This window comes from Pipistrellus hanaki (assembly GCF_964339955.1).
Source record: "Pipistrellus hanaki genome assembly, chromosome: 15".
Taxonomy (NCBI): Eukaryota; Metazoa; Chordata; class Mammalia; order Chiroptera; family Vespertilionidae; genus Pipistrellus; species Pipistrellus hanaki.
The window spans coordinates 44,615,833-44,640,497 of NC_140517.1; the positions used below are offsets into that span (position 1 = coordinate 44,615,833).

General features: G+C 58.3%; 2 protein-coding genes across 4 annotated transcripts in view; one reads left to right on the forward strand and one right to left on the reverse strand.

Annotated features, from left to right (window-relative positions):
- Window positions 1-7,979, forward strand: part of SAE1 (SUMO1 activating enzyme subunit 1) — a 63,948-nt gene extending 55,969 nt beyond the window's left edge. Inside the window, exons 8-9 of the mRNA XM_084906176.1 lie at window positions 3,380-3,449; window positions 7,024-7,979. Coding sequence (XP_084762302.1) covers window positions 3,380-3,449; window positions 7,024-7,116 — 163 coding nt within the window. The 3' untranslated portion in view covers window positions 7,117-7,979. The remainder of the gene's footprint in view (window positions 1-3,379; window positions 3,450-7,023) is intronic.
- Window positions 7,980-13,257: 5,278 nt separating this feature from the next.
- On the reverse strand, window positions 13,258-20,934 carry BBC3 (BCL2 binding component 3). Of its 3 annotated transcripts, none has more exons than XM_084906229.1 (4): window positions 20,638-20,934; window positions 17,661-17,950; window positions 16,153-16,343; window positions 13,258-14,326 (listed from the first exon to the last, which is right to left on the reverse strand). In XM_084906229.1, the coding sequence occupies exons 1-4, from the start codon at window positions 20,868-20,870 to the stop codon at window positions 14,210-14,212; spliced, it is 831 nt and encodes a 276-aa protein (XP_084762355.1). In that variant the 5' UTR covers window positions 20,871-20,934; the 3' UTR covers window positions 13,258-14,209. The 3 variants fall into 3 exon arrangements, with proteins under 3 accessions (XP_084762355.1, XP_084762357.1, XP_084762356.1); XM_084906231.1 differs by lacking the exon at window positions 20,638-20,934 and adding an exon at window positions 20,003-20,241; XM_084906230.1 differs by lacking the exon at window positions 20,638-20,934 and adding an exon at window positions 19,990-20,116.
- Window positions 20,935-24,665: the final 3,731 nt, after the last annotated feature.

Consider the following 24,665-nt stretch of genomic DNA (forward strand, 5'->3'; position numbering starts at 1 on the left):
AGGCATGTACCTTGGAAGCTGATCGATGTTTCTCTCTCATCGATGTTTCTGACTTTCTATCCCTCTCCCTTCCTCTCTGTAAAAAAAAAAAAAAATCAATAAAATATATTTTTAAAAATTATCAAACTTTAATATATTATATATATATAATTTTTTTAAATAAAAAAGTAGTGTAAAATCTGTATGCACTACTGTGTGCCTTTTTCACTTCACAGTGTCTTCTGGGGATGTTTCCCCCTCGTTTCCCAGCTCTGTGTAGTATTCCAGCGCAGGAGCGGGAGCAGGAGCGGTCCCCGAACCAGTCCCCTGTGGCCTCGGGTTGTGGCCAGGCCTTTGTTACCACACGCGCTGCAGTGTATGGCCTGTGTGTGCAGGCGCCCCTCAGGGTGAAGGACAGGTGGGGAGTGGCCGGTCAGAAGCATGATTTACTTGGTAGACAGGCCCCCATGGATGGCGCTCGTGTCTGCTCCAGCAGCACGGGCAGTGTGTTCCCTGCCTCCTCTCTCTCGGGCACTGGGGTGTTTTCGCCCTGGGTGACCAGTCTTGGCTCTTACAGGTTTAGGGTCTGATTGGAGAAGTCCAAACAGAGAGATCAGGAACCCCTTCCAGGCAGCTCTGGGGTCATCAGCGCACTCTTGTTTTATTTCATGGGGGCGGGGAGGGGGGTCCTAAATTGCTTTGCTGTGCCTCTAGCTTGTAGCAGTGTAATAATGGCTGCCATTTACTGAGCATTTATTATGTACGTGTTATCTCTTCACAACAATTCTTTTTATAGGTGAGGAAAAGTTAAAGTTCAGGAACGTTAAGTGCCTAATCCAAGGTTTATATGTATATATGTATATATAGCTAATGGCAACTGTAGCATGTATTGAAGATGTTCTATGCGTTACCATATTTAATTAATTGCCACAATATTCCCTTGAGGTGTGATTATTTTCCCATTATTTAAATGAAGACACTGAGGCTCAGAAAGGTTTTTCTATCACTTGCTCACAGTTTCAGTAAGTAGCCAACCAAGACCTCACCCAAGTCTCACCACATAATCTCTGGTGGTAGCGCGCCTCTGGTTTTCTCCGGCGATGACGGGAATTACAGTCCCTCCCTTCTCCAGTCCTTTCTTCCTCACGTCCGGGCCCGTGTTTAGACAGCAGCAGACCCACCAGGGGTAGGACCAGCAGTCAGTGGCCTTTGAGGTGCTTTGGTGAGTTGGTTCGGGGAGCTCAGGGCTGATGACACTGCAGGCTGGGCTCACAGCACGCACACATGTCTTAGTAAAGGGAAGACCGTGTGTGGAAAGCAAGTGGTCCCTGCTCTGGCTCATGCAGGCCTGCATCCCCAGCAGACGCTCCAGCTAGACCAGGCCGCCAAGCAGACCCGTGCCTGGCGTGAGCGTGCAGCCGGCTGACTGATTTGGGCATTTAGAGGGAAGAGTGGCCGAGGCCCCGCTTCGCAGGAGAAAGCCACCAGCCAATGCCAGCAGCCAGTGTGTCCCTCCCCTCCGCCTGCTCGGCAGAAACCACTTTCCCGGTTGGGTCCTCGTGTGCTCAGGTGTTCCCGCGCTATTGGCCTTTAAGTGAGAGGGGTTCGGGGCTCTCCGGGGCCCGATAGGGGATGGGATGTCTGGCCGTTCAGGCACCGCACAGATTGCCCGCCGCCAGCTCGGAGCAGGGCCGCGCACTTGAGGAGGGAAGGCTGTGCACAAGCCTCCGTTTCCCTCATCTGCCCCGGTGCTCGCTCTGCTCTTCGTGTGACCTTATTTATTCTCTTCTCAGAGAGCTTATTGCTTTTCTGATTAGGAAAGTAGCAGTGCCTGTTGCCAGGAAATGCAGAGAGAAGAAAAGGATCACCACTGTCCCGCCATTGAGAAGCAGTCACAGCTAACGCTTTGGGGTTTAGACTCTCAGACTTCTGTGTGTATTTGCCCACATGTGTTCTCCTTCTTAATGTCAAAATGAGATCCTATTTGCTATACAATCACCTTCTCTTTTTTTCAGCATGTCATAGGCCTATTTATGTCAAAATACAGATCCATTTCCTTGTCTGACACATGGTTATATATTCAACTATCACCTTATCAGTGGGTATTTAAGTTGTTTATAGCTTTTCACTATTATATATGTTTCTGACAAACGTTCATAATTTGTATATGTAAATATAACATTTTTACTGTTTAAAAATTTTATTGTGGTTAAGTATACACAACATAAAATGTAACATCTTAACCATTTTTAGTGCTTTTTAAAAAAAAAAATATATATATATATATATATATATACATATATATATTATTTTTTTTTTTTTTTTTTACAGAAAGGTAAAGGGATAGAGAGCTAGAAACATCAATGAGAGAAACATCAATCAGCTGCCTCCTGCACACCCCCCACTGGGGGTGTGCCTGCAACCAAGGTACATGCCCCTGACTGGAATTGAACCTGGGACCCTTCAGTCTTCAGGCCGACGCTCTATCCACTGAGCCAAACCGGCTTCGGCTGGAGGTGGTCTCTTTATCATAGGGTTCATTTGGGAAGCTGCAACTTGTCTCAGTTTGCTCGTTTAAGAAATGTCTTTGAGCCGGGACCGGTGTGGCTCAGTGGATAGAGCATCGGCCTGCGGACTGAAGGGTCCCGGGTCAATTCCGGTCAAGGGCATGTACTGTGGTTGCGGGCACACCCCCAGTCGGGGGTGTGCAGGAGGCAGCTGATCGATGTTTCTCTCTCATCGATGTTTCTAACTGTCTATCCCTCTCTCTTCCTTAAGAAATCAATAAAATATATTTTTAAGAAAGAAATACCTTTGAATTTAGGGCTGGGAACGGGGGAAGTAGTGAGAGATAGGGTTTGGCTACCCAGGATGAGTGATTTAAGGGGTTGGTGACAGTATCAGCTAACATGTGTCCTCTGGCCAGGAAGGGCTGGTATCTATGTGGGTAGTGAAGACTTTTCTATCCCCATACTTTCACATCAGATCCCAAATTTCCCATGCCTCCTGCATGTTAACACAGGCCTTCCCCCTGACACTGGTCTGGGAATAGCATATCGAACCCACCGCCCCTTACGGGTAAGGATAGAATTGCTAGAATGTGACCGGGCACTGACACATCTGATATTTGTGGGGCCTTATTTTTAGGAGGCACAGATATAGTCTTTCCTTTAACTTAAAAAGGAAGTGCTGTGAAACAGTTCTGCTGCCGAGGTTCAAAGGTCTTTCCCAGCCGCCTCCTAACCCCCGGGTCGGCTCTAACTTTCACGCCTATTAGCGTTGCTGTCGGAATTGACTCCCTGGCAGGAGACGTTTCATTCAGGCAGCCCTTTGCCGGCCCTTCTCCGTGCCCTACCCCTTTCTGTTCCTCTGTGTCCATTTCACTTGTCTTCCCTTCCAGGCTCTGCTTCTCCGAGATGGCTCCCGTGTGTGCGGTGGTTGGAGGCATCTTGGCCCAGGAGATCGTGAAGGTAAACAGCCGCTGTGGAGAGGACGGTTCACCCCCACCACCACCCCTCCCCCCGCACACCTTGTGGACGTGCCCAGAGTGCGCCCTGCTTTCTCTGACCCGCTCGTCCTTGTTTCACACCCCACCCTCCCCCTTCCTTCCTTTCCCAGCCCATCCCATTCTCTCCAGCCCATCCCGCTGGGCGTTCAGCAAATGACCTCTGAGGCCCTCCGTGCTGAGCCCAGAGCTGGGCACAGTGCTGCCTGCCCTCCCAGCTCACCCGGCCAGGGAGCTGGTGCTGACGCTGTTCGCCGAGCATTCTGCTTCTCCCGGCTCCAGGAAGTGGGTGCTGTCATGGTGCCCTTTTAAGGACACCACTGAGGCCCTGACAAGGGACTCCAGTCGTGCTCTTCTCCTCGACAGGGTTTCTCTGTCCGTCACCGTGGCCTCAGAGTTCCTTCTTCACCCCCGAGGGGGGGACCGTCAGTGGCAGTGCCCGTGCAGGCGCCCACGGCTCCGGAAGGGGCCTGTGATGTGCCGGGCAGCTGCCCTTGGCACTCTCCGAGGGGCAGTGTCGTACCTGGGGCATGGAACCAGGAGCTCGGTCAGCATTTTACTTTTCTCCTGGGAGGACATTGGGTTGCTAAAGCCATAGCATACCCTCAGAGTTTTACTTCCTCTGGGAACTTTGGTATTTGCCCGAAGCCGTCAGAGTGGCCTTTGTCAGGGTCTAGGACTCGCAGTGGTGCTCTGTCCTCTCTGTGGGCCGCGCTGTGCTGGTCCCTGACAGAGCGCAGTGACGGAGAATCAGGTGGCAGAACCACCAGTCACTGTGATGTGCACTGACCACCAGGGGGCAGACACTCAATGCAGGAGCTGCCCCTGGTGGTCAGTGCGCTCCCACAGGGGGTGCACCGCTCAGCCAGAAGCTGGGCTCATGGGAGCCTCTCCCGCCTGCAGTGGAGGCGGGCAGTAAGGAGCCAGGGGTCCCAGACTGAGAGGGCGCAGGCTGGGCTGGGGGACGCCAGGCCCCAGAGCAGGAAATTTAGCGCACCGGGCCTCTAGTAACAGATGACAAGGGCCGGACAGAGACTGCTCTTTACATGGATGAACTAATTTATCCTCCAGCAGCCACAGAGGTACAGGTGTGGTGACCCCTGATGTATAAAGCGGGTGGAGGCACGGGGAAGTGGGGAGCCAGGATTCCAGCCTAGGCAGTCTGGTCTCTGGCCTGTGCTCTTTACCACTTGGTCATCATGCCTCAGGCCCTGTCCCAAACTGACTCGGCCCAGCGGCTCTGCTTCTGCGTGGACCCAGGGCCGCTGTCCTCGCACCCCCAGGCTCACTTCTGTGCCTCCATTGAGAAGCCGCTCCCTGGATTCTTCATATGCGATGGAGATTTGGGGTCAAGGCCACCTGCCTTGACCCCATTGTTTGCAGCAGCTTCTCCGCATCGCAGTCCTAACCTCTAAGGCGGCCCCTCCTGGCCGCCTGCTGGGGACAGCTGTTGCCAGCATCTTATTTCTGTTTATCCCGGATAGCCAGAGCACTCCGCATTCTCGGTTGCTGGGCGTGTCTGGAATCTCCTCCTACCCCCATCTGGCTTGGGAAGCACTTTACCTTTTGCCCCATGTTCACCCCATGCCCTGCTGTCTCGTCCCCACCACTCCACACTCCTGCTTCACAGGGTCAGCCTGCAGTCAGCTGGCGGGAGGGTCCCGCCTCAGGGCCACAGACCTGCCCTGCTCTCCCGAGAGACCATCTGACCGTAGAAAGTGAGCCCTGGGAGGCGGGGGACACATGAAAAACCTGTCCCCTTGGAATCTTTATTTCCCTCCCTTTTCATTTCACACCATGTGTTCTGCCCACATCCCACTTGTCATGCTCCCTTAGGGGGAGTTGTCCTTCCTTTCCCGTCACCGTGGGGACGGCGCGGCCATCTCCTCTCCCGTTAGAGCTGCTTGCGGGCTCTCAGAGTCCCAGCTGTGGGCTCTGGGCCTCCCCCGGCCGAGTGCTGGGGATCCTCAGCCGCTGGGAAGGGGTGCTGGCCCCGTAGCAGTAGCAGCTCCTGCTTACTGAGCATCTGCCTGAGCTGGGCCCGTTACAGACAGATCGCATTTCATTCTCACCAGAAACCCTGGTGGGCAGGTGCCTTTTCATATTCGCGCCAGGAGCCAGCCTGTCAGATCCGAGCTCCTCCTTAGGATCTAGCACTGTACCTGACACAGTAAATGCTAGAACAGTTCCTTGGACAAGTGGCTGGATAGCCACCGAAAGTAGGTAAATTGTCCCCATTGGCAGATGAGGAAATGGATTGGGATTGGTGTGCAGTTCAAGGAGAAGTTCGGGATGTTTAGAGCAATTTCAGCCTTGTAATGAGAGCGTGCCTCCTGAGGGACAGCTTGGAGCCCCCTGGAATCTCCAAGCACTGCCAGAAGCTGGCCTAGGTGGTGGCCACTTCACATGGTATCCCTGTTCGGTTCAGAGCCTCCTAGAAAAATCACCGGCACGTATGAGCCCGTCCTGTGTACGTGACTCAGCTTGTGGTTTCAGATGGTCTAACCCTGTCCTTAAAAGTGCCGTGTCCCTCCCTGCCGCTCTCTAAAAATCGGGTGAGGATTAGAAAAAGGGCTGTGTCCTCCTGTTAACCCCACGGGACAGTCATCGTGTCTTGTGGCCGGCGGGCAGGTCTCCGAGGCCACAGCGGGGTGTGGGGTCTTTCCCGGCACAGCCATAATCACCCCAGGTTTGCCAGGCGCTGCTCCTCGTGCAGGCACTGGTGACGGTATTTAGGTACATCATCTCGCTTTCCTTGCTTTAATCTTTATTGTTGAAAGTGTTACACATGTCTTGTTTTTTCCCCGTTGACCCCATCTAGACCATCTCTGACCCAGGCCTTCACCACACTATTGTCTGTTTCCACATATGCATAAAAGTTCTTTGATTGATCTCATCTCTCTTTAAAAAAAAAATGTTTTTACTGATTTTTTTTTTTAGAGAGAGGGAGACTCATTGATCGATTGTCTCCTACTGGGGATCGAACCTGCAACCCGGGCATGTGCCCTGACCAGGAATCCAACTGAGGACCTCCTGGTGCCTGAGTTGACGCTCAGCCACACTGGCAGGGCTCATCTCTGCATGCCTAGGACCACACATCTGATGTTTGCTCTGCCTGGGGAAAGTAGGCTCAGAGAAGCTGAGGGATCTGTCCGAGGGCACACAGCTGGCAAGGGCTAGCCAGAGACATGACCACAGAAACGCCCCGCACCCACGCCCCTCCCAGTTCCTCCCCCCAGGCGTCTTCTCTCTGCCTCTCTCTTCTCCGAGCTCCACGGGCCCTTTCTTGGCCTCTGAAACCTGTTTCCTAGCCCGTGCAGCCCAGCTGCTCCCTTTTCTACCTCTGTGACTTTCTAAAGAAACTTTCGCTTGTGTTTAAAAAAGTTTCCAGTTGTGGCCAAGTGGCCCCTGGGGAGAGCATCGGCCTCTAGTGAGAAACCACTGCCCAGCTGCTCGGGGAGGAGCTGCCTGGGACTCTTCCCTCCACTTTGTCCCTTTGAACGCACGTGAGCCGAGCCCTCCTCTTGTTTTCCTCCCAGGCCCTGTCTCAGAGGGACCCGCCTCACAACAACTTCTTCTTCTTTGACGGCATGAAGGGAAGCGGGATTGTGGAGTGCCTCGGCCCCAAGTGAACCCCAACATGGCAGCCCTGAAGATGCCGGCCCCCCGCGTGCCCGCGTGCCTTCCCGTGCCCTCCCCCGCTCAGGCATCTCCCGGCGAGAGAAGAGTGAAGTCATTGCACCAACGCAGACCCTTCCCGTGAACAATGAGGCCGTGCAGAGGTGCTGCTTGCGAGCACCGGCAGCTGCTGCACACGAGGGGCGGGGGCCGGCCGCCTCCCTCCTCCCTCCTCCCTGCGCAGGACTGTTCCCAGCTCCGCCGAGCGGGCAGCACCTGCCAGCGTCCTCCGATGCCTCTCTGTCCTGGTGCCGTCCTGGCATCACCACACCTCTGGGTACCGCCAGGGATGCCCGCCCGGAGCCTCTCGCCACCTCCTCGGACCTCTCCGCCTGCTGTCACCCGAGGGGAGCCCGGCCTCGGGGGAGGGGGGCCCGGGCCGATGAAACACGAGTGGAACCGCAGTCCAAACGCAGACAGGTGCCTGAGAGGAAAAACATGGCAGGCGGGATGTGTTTCCTCCGGAGTTCGAAATCCTGCAAAACAACAGGTGGCATCTGGTGTGCCGGCCCGGTGTTAGCGGAGGATTAGCCATCCAGCCGGGGCCACGGGCGGAGGAAACAGTGCTGGTCCTCCAGGCATTCGGCGAGACCTTGCAAGTGGGATATTAGGGAAATGTTAGGAAAACTAAAGGCAGAGGCCAGCGTCCCACCCCCGGGGACTCCCATCGGGCCACGCTGGGGGGAGGAGCCTGTTGCGTTTAAGGCTGTGTCGGTCCTTCGTTACCCCTGAATGGCAGCTGTTTGTGTGTTTTATATTTTCTAGATTCCCGGGCTCCTTTGAAAAGGAGTGGTAGAAATAAAGTTATTTGCTTTAGGATCTGTGTGTTTTTCTTCCACGTTTGAAACTTCCTGTGACAGGGAGTGATCCCCTCAATTGCCTTTTTAAACCTGCTTCTTCTGCTGGACTCTAACCTGACTCTAAGGTTTCTCCCCTCTGACTCGCTTCCTGCACCCTTTTCTCTGGGGAATGCAGCAAATGCACAGGAGCCTCTGGTTCCTGCGGTGTGCTGGGGAATCTGAACTGGTGGCTGGGCCGGGCACAAGTACCATGACAGTGGGAAAGGAGTAAGACGTGATGCGGATGCCATCTCGATTGTAGCTCCTCTGTGCCAGGCATTGGCACAGTAAACATGGCGACGGCCTCATTTTGAAACTGACACTTTAGTAACGTGCCCCACGGTTGGTACAAGTCAAAGCTGTCAGCGGAACACCAGGTCTGCGTGGGTTCCTCCTGATGTAAAGCTGTGAGGGTTGGGCCTGGCCAGTTTGAATGGATAAGTCGGCGCCTTGCCTTTTCCATTGTCGTCAGTCCTCACCCAAGGATATTTTTCCAATGATTTTTAGAGAGGAGTGGAGAGGGGGAGACACAGAAACACCAATTGGTTGCCACCCACACGTTCCCTGACCAGGGCCGGGGATCAAGCCTGCAACTGGGTGGGATACCTGCCCTGGTCCAGTATTGAACCCAGGACCCTTCAGTCCATGGGCCAACGCTCTACCCACTGAGCCACACCAGCCAGGGCTCCTTTCTGTTTTAATCCTGTTGCACGGGTCTCTGGGAGGAAGAGCTCAGTCCTGAGCCTTCGCTCCTGCCCTGGGTGAGGCGAAGGCTGCGTTTCTGGGGGGGCCCATCGTGGGCCCCATTCCTGCGGGGTACTGAGGTCAGTGCTTTATTGAGGCAGGAATTTCACACCGTTTTAGAGATGAGCTAATTATTTCCTTCACTTTGCAATGCGGGGCCTTGGTCACAAGGGGGAGCAGGCGGGTCTGGATGGATAAAAACAAAATTGTCATTGCAGAACCTTTGAGGCTCGAACTTTTCCGCCCTGCACCTCTCGTGGTGAGATTGAGTCATCCAGAGAGGGGCCCTCGGGAATCAGGGCGGTGGTGCTGGGAGCTGCCAGCCCCGGGCGAGAAATGTCTCTCTCCTCCTTTCTTCATATTCCATATTCGCCATGGTACACGGCAGTGTTATCATAAATCGGGTTTCCCTGAGTCTCCAGGAAGTGCACAGCGGTTCTCCTGTGCTTTCCAATTCCTCCGGGACGCGTGGCCTCGTGGGAAGGAGGATCTGCCGTCGGAAGTGCCGTATGCTGGGGTGCTGGAGTTACCGGGTGAAGGAAACGGCTGGCTTCGGGGCGGCCCGGTCTCCATTGCATGCCCCGATCTGCTGTCTGTGCAGCTGCCAAACTCGGGCCAGTGCTCCCTGTGCCGCAGGCTCGGGCGGAATAGGTGAAAAATGACCGCAAGAAGCTCTGGGTTTCGCCACAGCCCCACGTTCTTGCAAGGCCGATCAGAGTCGGTTTCTTTTGTAAACATGTGCTTATCTGCTGGCTGTGTCCCATTTGCCCTTGTACAGGTGGCGGAATGGAAGCTTGGGTGGCAGTTTTCAGGGCAAAGAGTTTGATGTTAATGCTGGGGTGGCACGCTACCTCCCTGCGTTTCCAGAACGCTTGCACGTTAGCTGCATGGAGTCCTCACAGCAGCCCCGTGGGGGCAGGTGCTGTTGTGACAAGATTGCAGATGAGGAAATGGCTTCACCAAACGGCTCTCGTGCGGGACGTTTAGGAAACGTGCACGTAGTGGCACCACTTCAGATCGCTTAAGGTCTCGGTGAGGATGAGGAGACGGCTCTGCCTTCGCAAGGTCCTGAGGCCTATCGGTCTCCACTGAGAACCCCTGGGCAGCCCCAGGATCGAGGGGAGGACCTTCAGCTGGGTCCAGAAGGGCAGGTGGGGTTTTTTTTGTATAAAACTGTCAACCAGCCGAAACCGGTTTGGCTCAGTGGATAGAGCGTCGGTCTGCAGACTGAAAGGTCCCAAGTTCGATTCCGGTCAAGGGCATGTACCTTGGTTTCGGGCACATCCCCAGTGGGGGAGGCAGCTGATCGATGATTCTATAACTCACTATCCTTCTCTTCCTCTCTGTAAAAACTCAATAAAATATATTTAAAAAAACAAAAAACCTGTCAAGCAATATACCAGCGTAAGCCTGTCTGCGTGTGGCTCAGCGGTTGAGCATTGGTCTGTGAACCCCAGGGGGTCACGGTTCCATTCCCCGTCAGGACACATGCCTGGGTTTCAGGCTCGATCCCTAGTGGGGGGCCTGCAGGAGGCAGCCAATTGATAATTCTCTCATCATTTCTATGCCTTTCTCTCTGAAATCAATAGAAATAAATATAGAGTCAGCATAAGAATAAAAAGATTCCTCCCCACTGCGTCACAGCCTGTCAGCTCAGTGTTGGCCATGCAGCGGGAGCAGCTGACTTACAGCTAAACTCAGGATTTCGGAGAGAAACGTGAGCTGCTTTTTGTGTCGGTTGGGGATGTCACCCCTAGCTCCCAGAGGTCACACCTCACAGCCATTGAGAGAATCCTTACGGGCTGGCTGTCAGGTTCAAGTCCAGCCTCTACCACTCAGCTGCGTGACCTTGGGCGAGTGACCTTTGTGTACCTCAGTTGCCCCATCTGTAAAACGGGATAATAGTATATTCCTCTGACACTTGGGAATTAAATGAATGACTGTGTTCTCTGAGTAGAAGCTGCCCTATGTTACCTGCTATTATGCTGTTATTTATAAATAACTTTTCTGCAACTTGCTTTCCCTCATTGCCTTGGAGATCCTTGTCAGTGCATCAGGCATCGAATTCCAAAACCACAGATGAGCCATAAGCTATGTAATCAGGCTGCTGGTGAGTGACATTGAGCCTGTTTTCATTGTACGCACTTGGCAGACTCCCCGAAGCCCGGCGCTCAGGTTACAGGGTATATAAATGCATTTGAGATGGTGATTCTTTCCAAAAGGCTGTAGGCTGGCTGCATTGTACAGCTCATTTGTTGTTTGCATAGATAGTACATGCGTGTAGTACAGGATTGAAAGTTTTACAAAGACACACAGACGTGTGTTTTTTTGTGTGTTTTTTTTATGGAAGAAAAAAAAATGGGACAATGAAAAGTAAATCTCGAGAAGCAACCATAGCAGGAGGGGGCATTCGGAGGTGGCGAGGGGTCAGCTTGCTGGAGGGGGCAGTGGGCAGGGGGCAGGGTTTAGCTGAGGGCCTCGCTGCCAGGTCCTCTGAGCCTCCGCTCCGCCCAGTTGCAGGGCTGGTCTGCACCTTGGTTCCAAGGCAGAAAGCTGCACAGCCTGGGGCACCCCATCCATTCGGACCTGGCCCACCGAATGTGGCCTCTGCCCTTGACCACCCCTGGGTGTCTGCTCTTTCCATCCACCAGTCTCCACTTCCCCTCTAAATATGACAGATTTAAAAAATATTTTTTTTTTATTGATTTTTTACAGAGTGGAAGGGAGAGGGACAGAGAGCTAGAAACATCGATGAGAGAGAAACATCGACCAGCTGCCTCCTGCACATCTCCACCGGGGATGTGCCTGCAACCAAGGTACATGCCCTTGACTGGAATCGAACCTGGGACCTTTCAGTCCGCAGGCCGACGCTCTATCCACTGAGCCAAACCGGTTTTGGCAAAATATGATAGATTTGGTTCTAGTCAAGATACCTAAGTTTTGTTTGTTGTGTGGTGGAGTAAGTTTATAACCCCCCTGTGAGTAACTAAATTCCAGACAATACAAAGCAAAAAACAGAAACCCCACCAAAGAGCAACTGTGAGAGGGTTCTGAAGAGAGAACCGAGGCAAGTGGGTTTGAGAGGGTAATTGAAGGGAATTGAAAGTTGCAAGAAGGCCACAAGGTGAGTTTTCTGGTGTGTGTGTGTGTGTGTGTGTGTGTGTGTGTGCGCGTTTCCCTCCAGACGCTCTCCACTGAGCCAAACCAGCTAGGGCCCTTGGTTGATTCTTGATTGTGCTTCGACCAGGAATCAAACCCACAACCTTGGCAGAGCAAGATGATGTTCCGTCCAACTGAGCTGCCTGGCCATGATCCAAAACAATATTTTAAAAATGCTGAAAGGCCCTAGCTGGTGGCTCAGTGGATAGAGCATCAGTCCGTGGACTGAAGGGTCCCAGGTTCAATTCCGGTCAAGAGCACATGCCTGGGGTTGTGGGCTTGATCCCCAGTGGGGGGGCGTGCAGGAGGCAGCCAATCAATGATTCTCATCATTGATGTTTCCCTCTCTTTCCCTCTCCCTTTCTCCCTGAAACCAATACAAATATATATATATTTTTTTAAATGCTGAAAGGAAACAGTCCATTGTAGAAGTCTACAACCAGTGAAAATAGGTATTTTCAGATAAAGCTAAGAGACTATGCCACCAGCAGAAATACATGATAAGAAATGCTAATGTTGCCTGGCCACATGGCTCAGTGGTTGAGCATTGTTGACCTATGAACAACGTCACAGAGGTCACGGTTTGATCTCGGTCAGGGCACTTGCCCAGGTTGCAGGCTTGATCCCCAGTGTGGGGTTTGCAGGGCAGCCGATCAGCGATTCTCTCTCATCACTGATGTGTCAGCCAGTCCCGCAGGGAGAGGACCCAGAAGAGCCAGCGCCGTTGTTGGGAAGAGAAGCACAGGTCGCCTTCTCATGTGAAGTCCACACCAGCTCCTGGTGCCGGGCCGTGTGCTGGGCCTCAGGCAGCAGTGAAGTCTTGCTGTGTCTCTGCTCCCATGTCACCGGGTGCCTTCATGGGAGCAGGGACAGGCGTCTCGTTCCTGACAAGCTCCCCAGGCCCCCTCATGCTGGTGCTGCCGAATAAGCTGCAGGTCACACTTTCTTTTTTTTCTTCTTCTTTTTAAAAAAAATATTTTATTGATTTTTTACAGAGAGGAAGGGAGAGGGATAGTTAGAAACACCGATGAGAGAGAATCATCGATCAGCTGCCTCTTGCACATCCCCCACCAGGGATGTGCCCACAACCAAGGTACATGCCCTTGACCGGAATCGAACCTGGGACCTTTCAGTCCGCAGGCCAACACTCCATCCACTGAGCCAAACTGGTCTGGGCTGCAGGTCACATTTTCACTCAGGAAATTCAGGGCCCCCATGACCTACTTTATCCAGGGGGCGAACACTGGGAAGGCACCGAAACCACACCTCCCGGGACTCTGCTTCTAGTGGGAGGGGGACAGGTGTGGCCGAGGGCCCCGGTCGCAGGCGGGGAAGGAGAGCAGAGAGAGGGTCCACTGTTCCAATCTGATTTTATTGAAAAGGAAACATACAAAAATCATGTACAAAAAAAATTAACCAAACATGTACAGAAAATTCATTCCGGTATCTACAGCAGTGCATGTACAGTAATTTACAGGCTGGGCCGTCCCTCCCCGCTCCCAGACTCCTCCCTCAGCTGAGACTCCCCCTCCCTGACTCCCCTCTGCCCCCCAGCGCTTCGCCCCGGGGACTAAGGCTGGGGCGGTCTCCGCCAACACATCCCACCCCCCCAATGAATGCCAGTGGTCACGCGTGCGCTCTCTAAACCTATGGATGGATGGATGGGGGAGGGGTGGGCGCGGGCAGAGCACAGGATTCACAGTCTGGGCCCCCCGGCCACCCCCGGTGGAGGTGAGGCAGGCATGCCCACCACCCGCCAGCCGGCCGGCTCAGGGAAGACGGCTGGGCGCTGGGCCGGGGCAGCCGTCGGACACGCCCCATTCTCTGGCTCCAGGAGGCTAGTGGTCACGTTTGGCTCATTTGTTCTTCACGGGCCCCCTCCCCAGGAGGAGGGGGGGAAGCACCGGGGGCCTGAGGCCAGGCCCAAAGTGAAGGGGCCCTGGGGAGAGGGGTCACCGCCCCCCCAGTCACCCCTGCAGCTGGAACGGGCAGCCAGCACCAGCAGCCTTTCCTGAGATGGTGGTGGGCGGCTCGGGCCCCGCCGCCGTCGGACGCGGAGTCGGTCCATCAGCCCTCTCTCCCCTGGCTTCGCGGCCGGGGGCCCGGAGTCCGCGTCTCCGACAGTGCACCCAGGCCGGGCCGGGCTGGGTCTGGAGTGGCTGCCCGGCCCGCCCCTGGGCCAGGCAGGGCCGCAGTCCGGTATGCTACATGGTGCAGAAAACGTCCCCGGCGCTGGCCAGGGCGTCAGGGTGCGGGGGGGTCCTGCCCCCCGAGGCCCCGACGTCTGCCAGGCGGGTGCAGGCACCTAGTTGGGCTCCATCTCGGGGGCCCCGCGGCCCCGGGGCAAGGGCAGCAGTCCCAGGAGGAGGTTGTACAGGACCCTCCAGGGCGAGGGGCCGTGTCGCTGCTGTGCCTCCAGCCTCTGCGGGGAGAGAGAGAGAGAGAGGGCGTCAGGAGGCCGTCAGGTCCGAGGGCAGCGAGGGGCAGCTACATCCTCACACAGCCCTGCCAGGCAGCTGCTGTCATCGTCAGCCGGGCCCACATCCCAGCTCCTCTGCCCATCTGGGCCAGGAAGGACAGCGAGTGTTGGGTGCCTGTGAGCTGGGATCTCGTCACCCAAAGGACCACGGGGCCGAGGGGTGGGGCTGGACTGCAGCCCGTCCTGCCCTCCCCTCAGAGGCTGGCTGGCTGGCTGGCTGGAGAGAAGGGAGGAGGGAGCCCACAGCCAGCGATTCTAGAACGATCCGTGGACGGAGGAGAACTGGGAACCGTTCACCACCTGCGCTGAGGCTGCGCGGAGGCATGTCCAGGCAGAGCTGGCCCCTGCCCTTCTCTCCAGAGAGAGCATGAGGACTCGGGGTGCCTCTAGGACCCCCCCTTGTCGTGTCAGGAAAGAAGGAAGCTAAAGGGCCTGCCACCATTACTCAGCTGCCAGGCGCTCTGTGCCACAGCCACTCTGGTGACAAAGTAAGCAGCCATTTCCCAAGGCTGAGGGTGGCAGACCCCTAAGGCAGGTCCCGTGGGGACACAGGAGGGCACCATTTGGAGGGGCCTAAGAGAAAGCCAATACATCAAATTTGAAACATGTAAAAAAAAAAAAAATGCCTAAAAGAAAAAAAATTCCCAAAGATCCAACAACGGGTAAATGAACACGGGCACTGGATGTTGATCCTGGGAAAATGGGGGGCTCAGAGCTCTCCTGCCCATACGGATGAAGCTCAGGTATGAATGGAGAGAGGGGACAGCGAAAGTGTGCATACACTTTTGGGGGACACCCCGTATATTACGCCAAAAACGCCCCACGGCCCTAAACATGGCTTTGTGGCCTGGTAAATATGGAGTAAAAGAATCAACACCAGCTGAAACTGGTTTGGCCCAGTGGATAGAGCGTCAGCCTGCGGACTGAAGGGTCCGGGGTTTGATTCCGGTCAAGGGCATGTACCTTGGTTGCAGGCACATCTCTTAGTGTGGGGTGTTCAGGAGGCAGCTGATCAATGTTTCTCTCTCATCAATCTTTCTAGCTATCCCTCTCCCTTCCTCTCTAAAAAAAAATCAATAAAATATATATATATATATATATATTTTTTTTTTTTTAAATCAACACCTGCAGAGGAACGGGGCCCCCCATTGTAAGATTTTCCTTGGGAACTGGGGGAGTGGGAGCGGGAGGAGATGGGTCCCCGGTGTTTCTTTTCCTTAGAATAAGCAAGCAGTGCGGGCGTCAGGTTCGGGCTGGACAGAGGCGTGTGGACGCCCCATGCGTGGTGTTGTCCATTCCCCGCTGCAGGCTGCCACTATTTTGTTTTAAGCAGAGGCGGGGCTGTCGGCTCGGGGGCGTGGCCTCGGTGGGGCGTGGCCTCCGGCGGGGAGGGGACAGGCCCCGCCCCCGAGCGGCCGAGGAGCGGGGCGCGCGCAGGCGGCGGGGGCGGGGCGGGCGCGGCCGCCGGCGCTGCTGACTCACCGGCTATAAATAGCCCGGGTATATGAGCCGCTCCGCCAGCGCCGCCCGCAGTCCCGGCCGCGGCCCGGGCCGCCGCGGGGCTCCCGCCGCCCGCCCGGCCCGGCCCGGCCGTGCCCGCCGCCGCGCGCGCTCCGTGCTCCGCGGCCGCCCGCCCCGCCCCGCCCCCCGGCCTGTCCCCGGCGCGACCCCGCCGCGCGGGGCAGCAGCTGCCGCACATCTGGCGGGGCCGCCCGCCGCCCCTCCCGGCGGGAGGCCCCACCTGCCGTCTGCCCTCCCCCGGCACTCACCCGCCGCTCGTACTGCGCGTCCAGGTCGTCCGCCATCCGCCGCAGCTGCGCCCCGATCTCCCGGGCCCACTGCTCCTCCTCCCCGCGGACGCCCGGGGCCGCCTGGGTGGGGCCGCCCGCCAGGGCCCCCGGCGCGCTGGGCACCGGCGACTCCAGGTGCTGCTCCGCGGGCGACAGTGCGGGCTGAGGACCTGGGGAGAGCCGAGGGCGGGGGTCAGCACCATGACCTCAACGGGCCCCGGGGTGCACCCCGGGGGCTATCTAGCCGGGGCCTGCGCCGCCCCTTCCCACGCGCCTGACTTCTCCTCTGCCCCCCGCCTCGTCTCAGGCGACCCCATGCCCCCCTCTCGGAGCCAGAGGTGTCTCCCCTTCCGGGCACCCTAAAGCTAGAGGCGGCCCCGGGGCGGCCACTGGGGAGTCGCCTGTCCGGCTTCCGTTGGCCTGGAGGACCTCCCTCTTATCCTAAGGACCTCTATTCCAAAACAGGCCCAGGCGCTTCTGCCCCATTTCACAGATGGACTAACTGAGGCCCATCCTGAGAAGCGGCCCAAGGTCACGCGGGGACACAGCCACGGGCTACACCCAGAGTCACAAGCCTCAGGTCTCCTGCCCGCTGGTGTCCAACCACAGGCAGGCCGCGCCCCCGGAAGTGGCAGGGCCTGACCAGAGGCCAGGCGGGCTGCTGGGGGGGGGGGGGCTGGGGTGCAGGACAGGCCTTCCTGCCCCGCCCCCTCCGCTGACCTCTCTTCCTCCTGTCACCACCCCGTCCTGGCTGCCCTGGGGGATCCCTAAGCCAGCTCTCAGGGCCTCAGTTTCCACACCTGACACTCTGGGCTGGAAATGGAGCCCGGGAGCTGAGTTGGAGAAGTTCCTCGCTCCCAGCCTCCCCTGGGGGACAGGGTGGGGCTGGAGGGAACCAGGACGGTCCTCCCCGGCCATGGGGCGGCCGGGCACCACAGGGTTAAAGGCCCATCAGGCAGGAGACCTTTAACCCTTCCCTCCCCAAGCCTCCCCCCTCCCCCCTCAGACTCACTTTCCCAGCACAATGGCCCCTCCCGCTCCTTCCTCCTGGGCCGCAGAGGGCGGGCCCTGGCCCAAGAGACCCGGAGAATGGCAGAAGGCCACCCTGGACCCCTCCCCAGAGCCCTGCAGTGCCCGTCCTCCCTCCCCGCCCACCCTCTCCCTCACTGCCGCCTCCGGGCACCGGGGGCACCCAGCCGAGGGGACAGGGGCCGGGACACAGCTGTCGCCCGGGGCCCGGAAGAGGCCACAGGCCGCCAGCCACTCGGGGACTGCAGTCAGATTCCAGGGGGGACTTCCCACTCGGCCGTCCCCACCCCCAGCCTCCTACTCCCCGTCTTCCTGCTTCTTGCAACACAAAGACCACACTGGCCACACCCTCCCTGTGGCCCGGCCAGCTCGCCACCTCCCCCGCCCGCTCCCTCTGGGCCAGTTCCTCAGTGTCTCGCTCCCAGCCCTGTGCGTCCCGGTGCGGGGTGGGCACTCACCGTTGGGGTGCGGGCCTCGGGGGCGGCTGCGGGGACCCCCAGGCCAGCGGGGGGCCCCCAGGGCGGCAGTGACGGCGGGCAGGGCGGCGGGGGCGCAGAGGTAGGCAGCTGGCAGCAGGGCGGGGGTGGCAGGGGCAGGAGGCAGGCCGGGCTCACAGAGGCCGCAGGACACAGCGGAGGGCACAAGGCGGCTCAGTGGGAAGGGACGAGGGCCGTCACGGGCCAGGCCCTCTACGGGCTCCGGGGAGCTGCCCTCCTGGCGTGCTCGGGCCATGGTGCTCCCGGGGGGCCTGCAGGACAGGAAGAGAAGGGGGTCAGCTGCGAGTGCAGGGGTCACCGGGGCCCCCCATACACCCCCCCACAGGTCCACAGGCACCGCCACTCCCGCACACAGCCTGAGTACACACAGGGCAGGGATGGCACCTGCCACGCACCCTGGGCCCAGACGGAGGCTTGTGTGATGGTCACACGAGGTGCACCCCCCCCGAGGGACCCGGGCTCCACAGGGGCAGCCTCCCAAACACAGGGCGATGGGCACACAGGAGGGACAGGGGGCACAGCCTGGCTCTCGGCAAGTTCAAGAGCTCAAGGGGCTGAGTCAGGCGTGTGAGTGTGAGGGCTGATGGCCCCACCACACAAACTCACCCAGCAGGGCATGGGCAGGGGGGGTCACTTTTAGGACACAGTGATGGGCACACACGGAGGGCAGCCAGGCATTGGGATGGCTCCCCAACACACACACACACACACACACACACACACACACACGAAGGCTCAGGCAGGACAGGACGGGCCAGCCCCCGACCACCCTCCCACCTCATCTCCCATTGGCACAGAAACATTGAGATGGTCCCAGTGTCGGACATTGCTACACAGGACACACACACACACACACACACACACACAGGAACACTGACCAAATGTGAACACACAGACCATCACAAGAGCTATACAAACAATGCATGCTGCCAGGCACAACCCATCCCCCCCATGCACCAATAGTCAGAATCTCACACACTGACCCAGAGTGGATATGCCCATGCACACACACACACACACACACACACACACTGACATACACACTACCAGCCAATACGAGCACAGACAGAGACCCACACACTTCTCAAACACATACACACCCACGAGGTAAGGCGCGCATACCTCAGGACTCACACACACATCAGCACAGAACGGACTCGCGCGGACCAACACCACGGAAACATGCCTGCGTGTCACCAACTCTTAGACCCCAGGACACATGTACGTCAGGCAACACACAGACACATGTCCTCAGACCCAGACGCATCACCACACGCTCCAGCCACGACACATACACAGACCCCGCAGCAGAAGGGAACACCGACCCTCCTCCCTCCTCCCCTCCCCTCCAAACCCCGTCCCCAACTGTCAGCCCCGGGCACACGCCGCACACGCCAGCCAACTCCGCTCCCGCAGCCCTGGCGGCCCGCACACCTCCCGCTCCCACAGAAAACAGAGGTCTCACGTGACCGACATAAACACTACACACACGCAGCCCACATGACACACATGAGCCAGCCGATCGCGGAGACAAGCCCCTCAGACCCAACACACACACACACACACACACACACACACGCACGCACACGGGCTCAGACAAGCCCCGTGCGAGAGAGAGAGAGAGAGAGAGAGAGAGAGAGAGAGAGAGAGAGAGAAGCTGCCAGCAACACCCACTGACGGCGCTGCACAGACCCCACAGAGACGCGGTCCTCAGTTCCCAGACACACAAGCCAAACAGAACCTGAGACAACCCCCACCACACACACACACACACACACACACACACACACACACACCATGCAGAACTCACAGACACCTGGCATCGCATCCATCCAGCGGGCATCCGTCACACACGCTTCGCTGAGACACATGCCCTGGAGACAGACACAGCCACAGACAGTCCACACAGGCAAGACACAGGAGCACACACAAACAACACGTCGGGCAGGATACACACAGAAGCGCGCGCACACACACACAGAAGCTCCCTCCAACAACACACTACAGCCTAGCCCGCCCACCAACACGGATCCAGAGAGTCACCCCCAAACAGCATCACCCCCAAACAGCACACGCAGACAACTCTCCCAGAGCACACACACGCACCCCACAAAAACAGAGCCCTCCCCGCAGGCAGGGCAGACCCAGGCAGCACTCCACACACACACACACACACACACACACACCACAGGGACTCACACTCACACCCGCCCCAGCATGCCCCCGCACCCCGGACACCCCGCTCCCCGCGGACCCCAGCGCGAACTCGGAGCCAGCCGCACGCACACACCCAGGCGAGACACCTGCAGCTCACAGCCCGCACCGCGGCCACGGCGGGACCAGGCGCCCCCCGCGCTGTCAGCCCCAGCCCCGCCGCCGCCACGTGCGCCGCCCCGCCCGCCGCCGAGCGCGGGGCCAATAACCGGCTGTTGCTGGGGCGCAGCCCCCGCCCGCGGGAGCCGCAGCCGCCGCGGCCGCAGCCGCCCCCTGTCGCCGCCCCCCGCGGGTGCGCGCCCGGGGTGTGGCCGCCCCTCCGCCCGCACCCCGCCTCCGCCCCGCCCGGACTGCGGACTGCGGGGGGACCGGGCGAGTCGGGGTCGACTCACTTCCCCGGGGCCGCGCTGGCCGCCAGGGGGCGCTGTCGAGCCCGCACCCCATTGTTTGTAAACAAACCCGCCAGACCGCTCAGGCACCTGCGCGCCCGGACCTCGGCGCCTCCCGCCCCGCGACCCCGGCCCCGCCCCGCGACCCCAGCCCAGCCCCGCGACCCCAGCCCAGCCCGAGTCCCTCCCGGGGGCAGAGGGTTCGGAGAGGGGGAGGCACGCGGCGGGGCTGCAGGGCGCCCCCGGTGCTCTCCGCGTGCGCTCCCGCCGCCTCCTCCAGGGAGCCCGCCCGGCCTGGCCCATCGCGCCCGCGGGACGGGGGTGCGCACACTCACCCCGGGGGCATGAACACGCCAGAGGGGGCGGCGATGGGGGCGGGCGGCTGCTTCCAGGAGGGCGCGCCCGCGAAGAAGAGCCGCTCCCCGCGGCGGCTGCTGCTGCTGCTGCTGCTGCTCGGACCGCAGTGGCCGCTGCTGTCGCTGTCGCCGCCGCCGCTCGCGCCGCGGGCGCGTCCGCGTCGTGGCCGCCGCCGATCGTGTTTGTGCGGCCGCCAGGCGCCCGCTCGCATGTGGCTCGCGCCGCGTCTCCGGCCGCCCGGCGGGTCCCGGGCCGCTCGCTGCTCCGCCCCGCCCCGCCCGCCGCGCGGCTCCCACGCTCCGCCCCCGCGTGACGCCAGGCCCCGCCCCCGCGGACAAGTCGGGACTTGCTGGCGCGGCCGCGCCCCCGAACTCGGGCGGGGGTTTCCCTGCGGCGGGGGCGGGGCGGGGCCTGGCCGGGGCGGGCGCGGGACGGCCGGACACGGCGCTGACACACTGACACACTGACTGGCGCCCACGGACACGCACCCGACACACACACACCCGGGCCCGCGCTGCAGGGGCACAGCCAGGTGCCGGCGGGGCCGGGGCGCGGGAGGCAGCCCAGCCGGACGCACCCAGGCCAGGCGCACCGTGGCCAGGGGCCCGGGGACATGCCAGCGCCCCGGGCAGGTCCCCACTCTGACCCCTGGGCAGGCGGACTCTGGGCACGGGTGCCTGCGGGACAGGCAGACGGACCCGGTACACACAGGAGCACAGACACCCACGGGGAGGAGCGCACCCACACCCCCAAACTGACCGAGGTCACATTCGAGACATTCCCCCCGAGCAGGCCCGCGAGTGCGCGCACCACAGCTGTCGCGGATACCTGGACACACGCACAGCGTGAACTGGAGGACACTCTCCCAGGGACACACACACACAGCCACACCGGCTCGCAGCTGACACAGTGACACCGGCAAAAAATGGACCCTCACGGGCCTAGCTGGTTCGGCTCAGTGGATAGAGCCAGGGCCTGGCCTGCGGGATCTGGTTCCATTCCGGCCCAGGGAGGGCACATGCCCGGGTTGCGGGCTCGATCCCCAGTGTGGGATGTGCAGGAGGCAGCCGATCAGTGATTCTCTCTCATCACAGATGTTTCTATCTCTCTCTCCCTCTCTCTTTCTCTCTGAAATCAACTAAAAAAAACCGCATATTTTTAAAAAAGGTTGGCCCTTACAGACATAGATCAAGTCAGACATAAAGAAACTGGCCATGTCCGGCCAGTGTGGCTCAGTGGTTGAGCATGACCTATGAACCAGGAGGTCATGGCTGGATTCTGGTCAGGGCATATGCGGGGTTGCAGGCCCCAACCAATAATTCTATCTCAGCATCGAGGTTTCTCTCTATCTCTCTCTCTCCCTCTGCCTTCCTCTCTGAAATCAATAAAAAAAATATATATATTAAAGAAGCTGGCCTCCAACACACAATCGTACCCGTGACAAGTTGCTGCTAACGGGCTCACCCACCGAGGGGGCACCCTTTTGGAGCAACGGGTCACAGTTGCCACACGTCTGGCAGGAAACCGGGGGCCAGATGGAACCCCAGGCACCAGGCACGGACATGCCCGGGCAGCCCCTGCACCACCACTCACCCTGGCTTGTGGGTTTCAATTCCCCTTTCCCTTCTCCGTTTCCCAGGGTCTCGTCCCTGTCCTTCCTCCCCCCGGGGCCCGGGCTCTGTCCCTCTGAACTCTCCATCCCCTCTCTGCCACACCCGAACCGAACCGCGTCACCACGGGGCGAGCTATGGTGCCTGGCACCGAGCTGGCCAGGAAGAGGTCCCAGGTCTGAGCGGTAGTGGGCTTGCTCAGGCGCTCAGACTCACTTCCACACGGACCCCACAGTTTCCCAAGAGAAGCAGGAAGTGCGGACCCCGCTTGAACTCTCCCAGCTGTAGATATGGGGGACTGACTCGGCCCCCCTCCTCCCCTCCCTTTCCCCATCCGTGGCCACCCCCCTTCCTTCTTCTCTTCCTTCCAGTGCTTTTCAAACGGTGGGTGGGCCGTGAGCAAACCGTGGGGTGTGAAGTCACGTTCGTGGATCTTATTGTTTTTGCACAAGTTTATTGAGAACCTAGAGGTCCGGTGCATGAAATTGGTGCACGGGCACAGTCCCTAGGCCTGGCCAGCAATCAGGGCCGATCTGGTTGGAGTCACCCCCTCACACCCTCCTTGGTCTGGTGCTGCCCGCTCTCTGACCTGCCCCCCCCACTGCCACCAGTCACCAGGGAAATTGGGGGCCCCTGCCTTGGCCTGGCACCGCCTGCTCACCTGCTCCACCATCCCACCGAGGTCCCACTCTTGTCAGGGCCAGCGGTGCCTACCCTACACTGCCACCTGCTGCCAGTGCTGTGTCACTGACGCCCGCCATGTTCCACGCTGCCCCCTGGTGGTCAGTGCATGTCTAACTCCTGGTGGGTCGAACTCCGGCCCATGGGGACATTTTGCATATTAACCTTTTATGATATAGGATTTTTACACACAATGAAATTGACTTTTTCAGAGGGTCGTTGGTGGGTGTGAAAAATGTGCTCTTGTATATCACCTCAATCAAGATTCAGAACATTTCTATCACCCCACATACTTCCCTGTGCTCCGTAATAGTTCCTTCCACCTGCAACTCGAACGGCTCTTGACCAGGCTGAAAACAACACAAAATAGTATCATCAAAAAATATATAAAAATCACGAAGTCAAAGGAAAATACTGTTTTGTGAAATAGAACACAAAGAAAGTGTACTTCTGACTTGAACGAATGAGTTTAAAGGCATTTGAGAAATGCGGCTTTACTTATTTATTTTAAAGATATTTTTATTGACTTCAGAGGGGAAGGGAGAGGGAGAGATGGAAACACCAATGCTGAAAGAGGACCATTGATTGGTTGGAGCCTGCAACCCTGGCGTGCGCCCTGACCAGGGACCGGACTGGGACTTCCTGGTTCAAAGGTCAATGCCCAGCCCACTGACCTCATGCATGGAAGTCTCGGAGCGCAGCGTCTGACATGCAGTAGGCGCCTAATAAGTGTTAGCATTTGTCGCCTGTGCCGCTGGGTATTGTGTTTGCTCTGTGCCTGGCGGTGATGAAGCTAAGAGAGAGGCAGGCCCCAGCCCTGGGCTAGCTCCCAGTCCACTCACGGGTCCGTTCCCTCAAGCTGCCCAGTCTGGACTAAACACCAGTAGACCAGATGTGCTGGGATAATTTTCTGAGAAGAAAATGTGTATGAAGGCCGAAACCGGTTTGGCTCAGTGGATAGAGCATCGGCCTGCCGACTGAAGGGTCCCAAGTTCGATTCTGGTCAAGGGCATGTGCCCTGGTTGCGGGCACATCCCCAGTGGTGGGTGTGCAGGAGGCAGCTGATGGTTGTTTCTATCTCTTTATCCCTTTCTCTTCTTTTCTGTAAAGAATCAATAAAAAAAATATATTAAAAAAGAGTGGGAAGAACTGGAGGAATTTGACTGGGTGGGAGGGGGGGCTGGGGGGGTGCAGAGAGGAGAGCAGGAAAGGGCCAGGAGTCACCAGCCCATAAGCAGTGTCACCAGTCAAGATCCTCCCCACCATGCAGTCCAGATCCTGCTCCAAATGATGACACATTATCTTCTGAGACCAGGCCCACAGCTGTGGCCCAACCCCCAAACCCTCCGGGCTGAGCTCCCCGAGGCGGGTTCTGGGTCTAGAAGGCCTGAGCTAGAATTCCCAGCTCTGCCACCCACTGGCTGTGTGACCCCGAGCAAGTGGCCACATCTCTGTGCCTCAACTTCCCCATCTGTGAGTTGGGGCCATCAAGGGGACTCTGCAGCGAGAAGGTCCATAAACATAAAGCACCAGGGCACAGCGGGTACTTTAATACACGTTCCCCAGCATCCCTACTGCCAGTGAGGGGGTCTCCTGACGCTCTGAGAATCTAAACAAGAACGTTAAACTATGGCCCTTAGGTCGGGGCCGGGGGTTTCAAACCAGTGGCCCGAGGTGCCCAGCTTCTCGTTTGGAATAGTAACGCCTCTCAAAGG

What these genes read in the sequence shown, in the direction of transcription:
- BBC3 (XM_084906229.1), bottom strand. Translation starts at nt 20,870, where the DNA reads ATGCGAGCGGGCGCCTGGCGGCCGCACAAACACGATCGGCGGCGGCCA. An exon ending in GGCGTGTTCATGCCCCCGGG is followed by an intron (nt 17,951 to 20,637) that starts GTGAGTGTGCGC and finishes CCTGTCCTGCAG; the next exon opens with GCCCCCCGGGAGCACCATGG. An exon ending in CCGAGGCCCGCACCCCAACG is followed by an intron (nt 16,344 to 17,660) that starts GTGAGTGCCCAC and finishes GGCTCTCCCCAG; the next exon opens with GTCCTCAGCCCGCACTGTCG.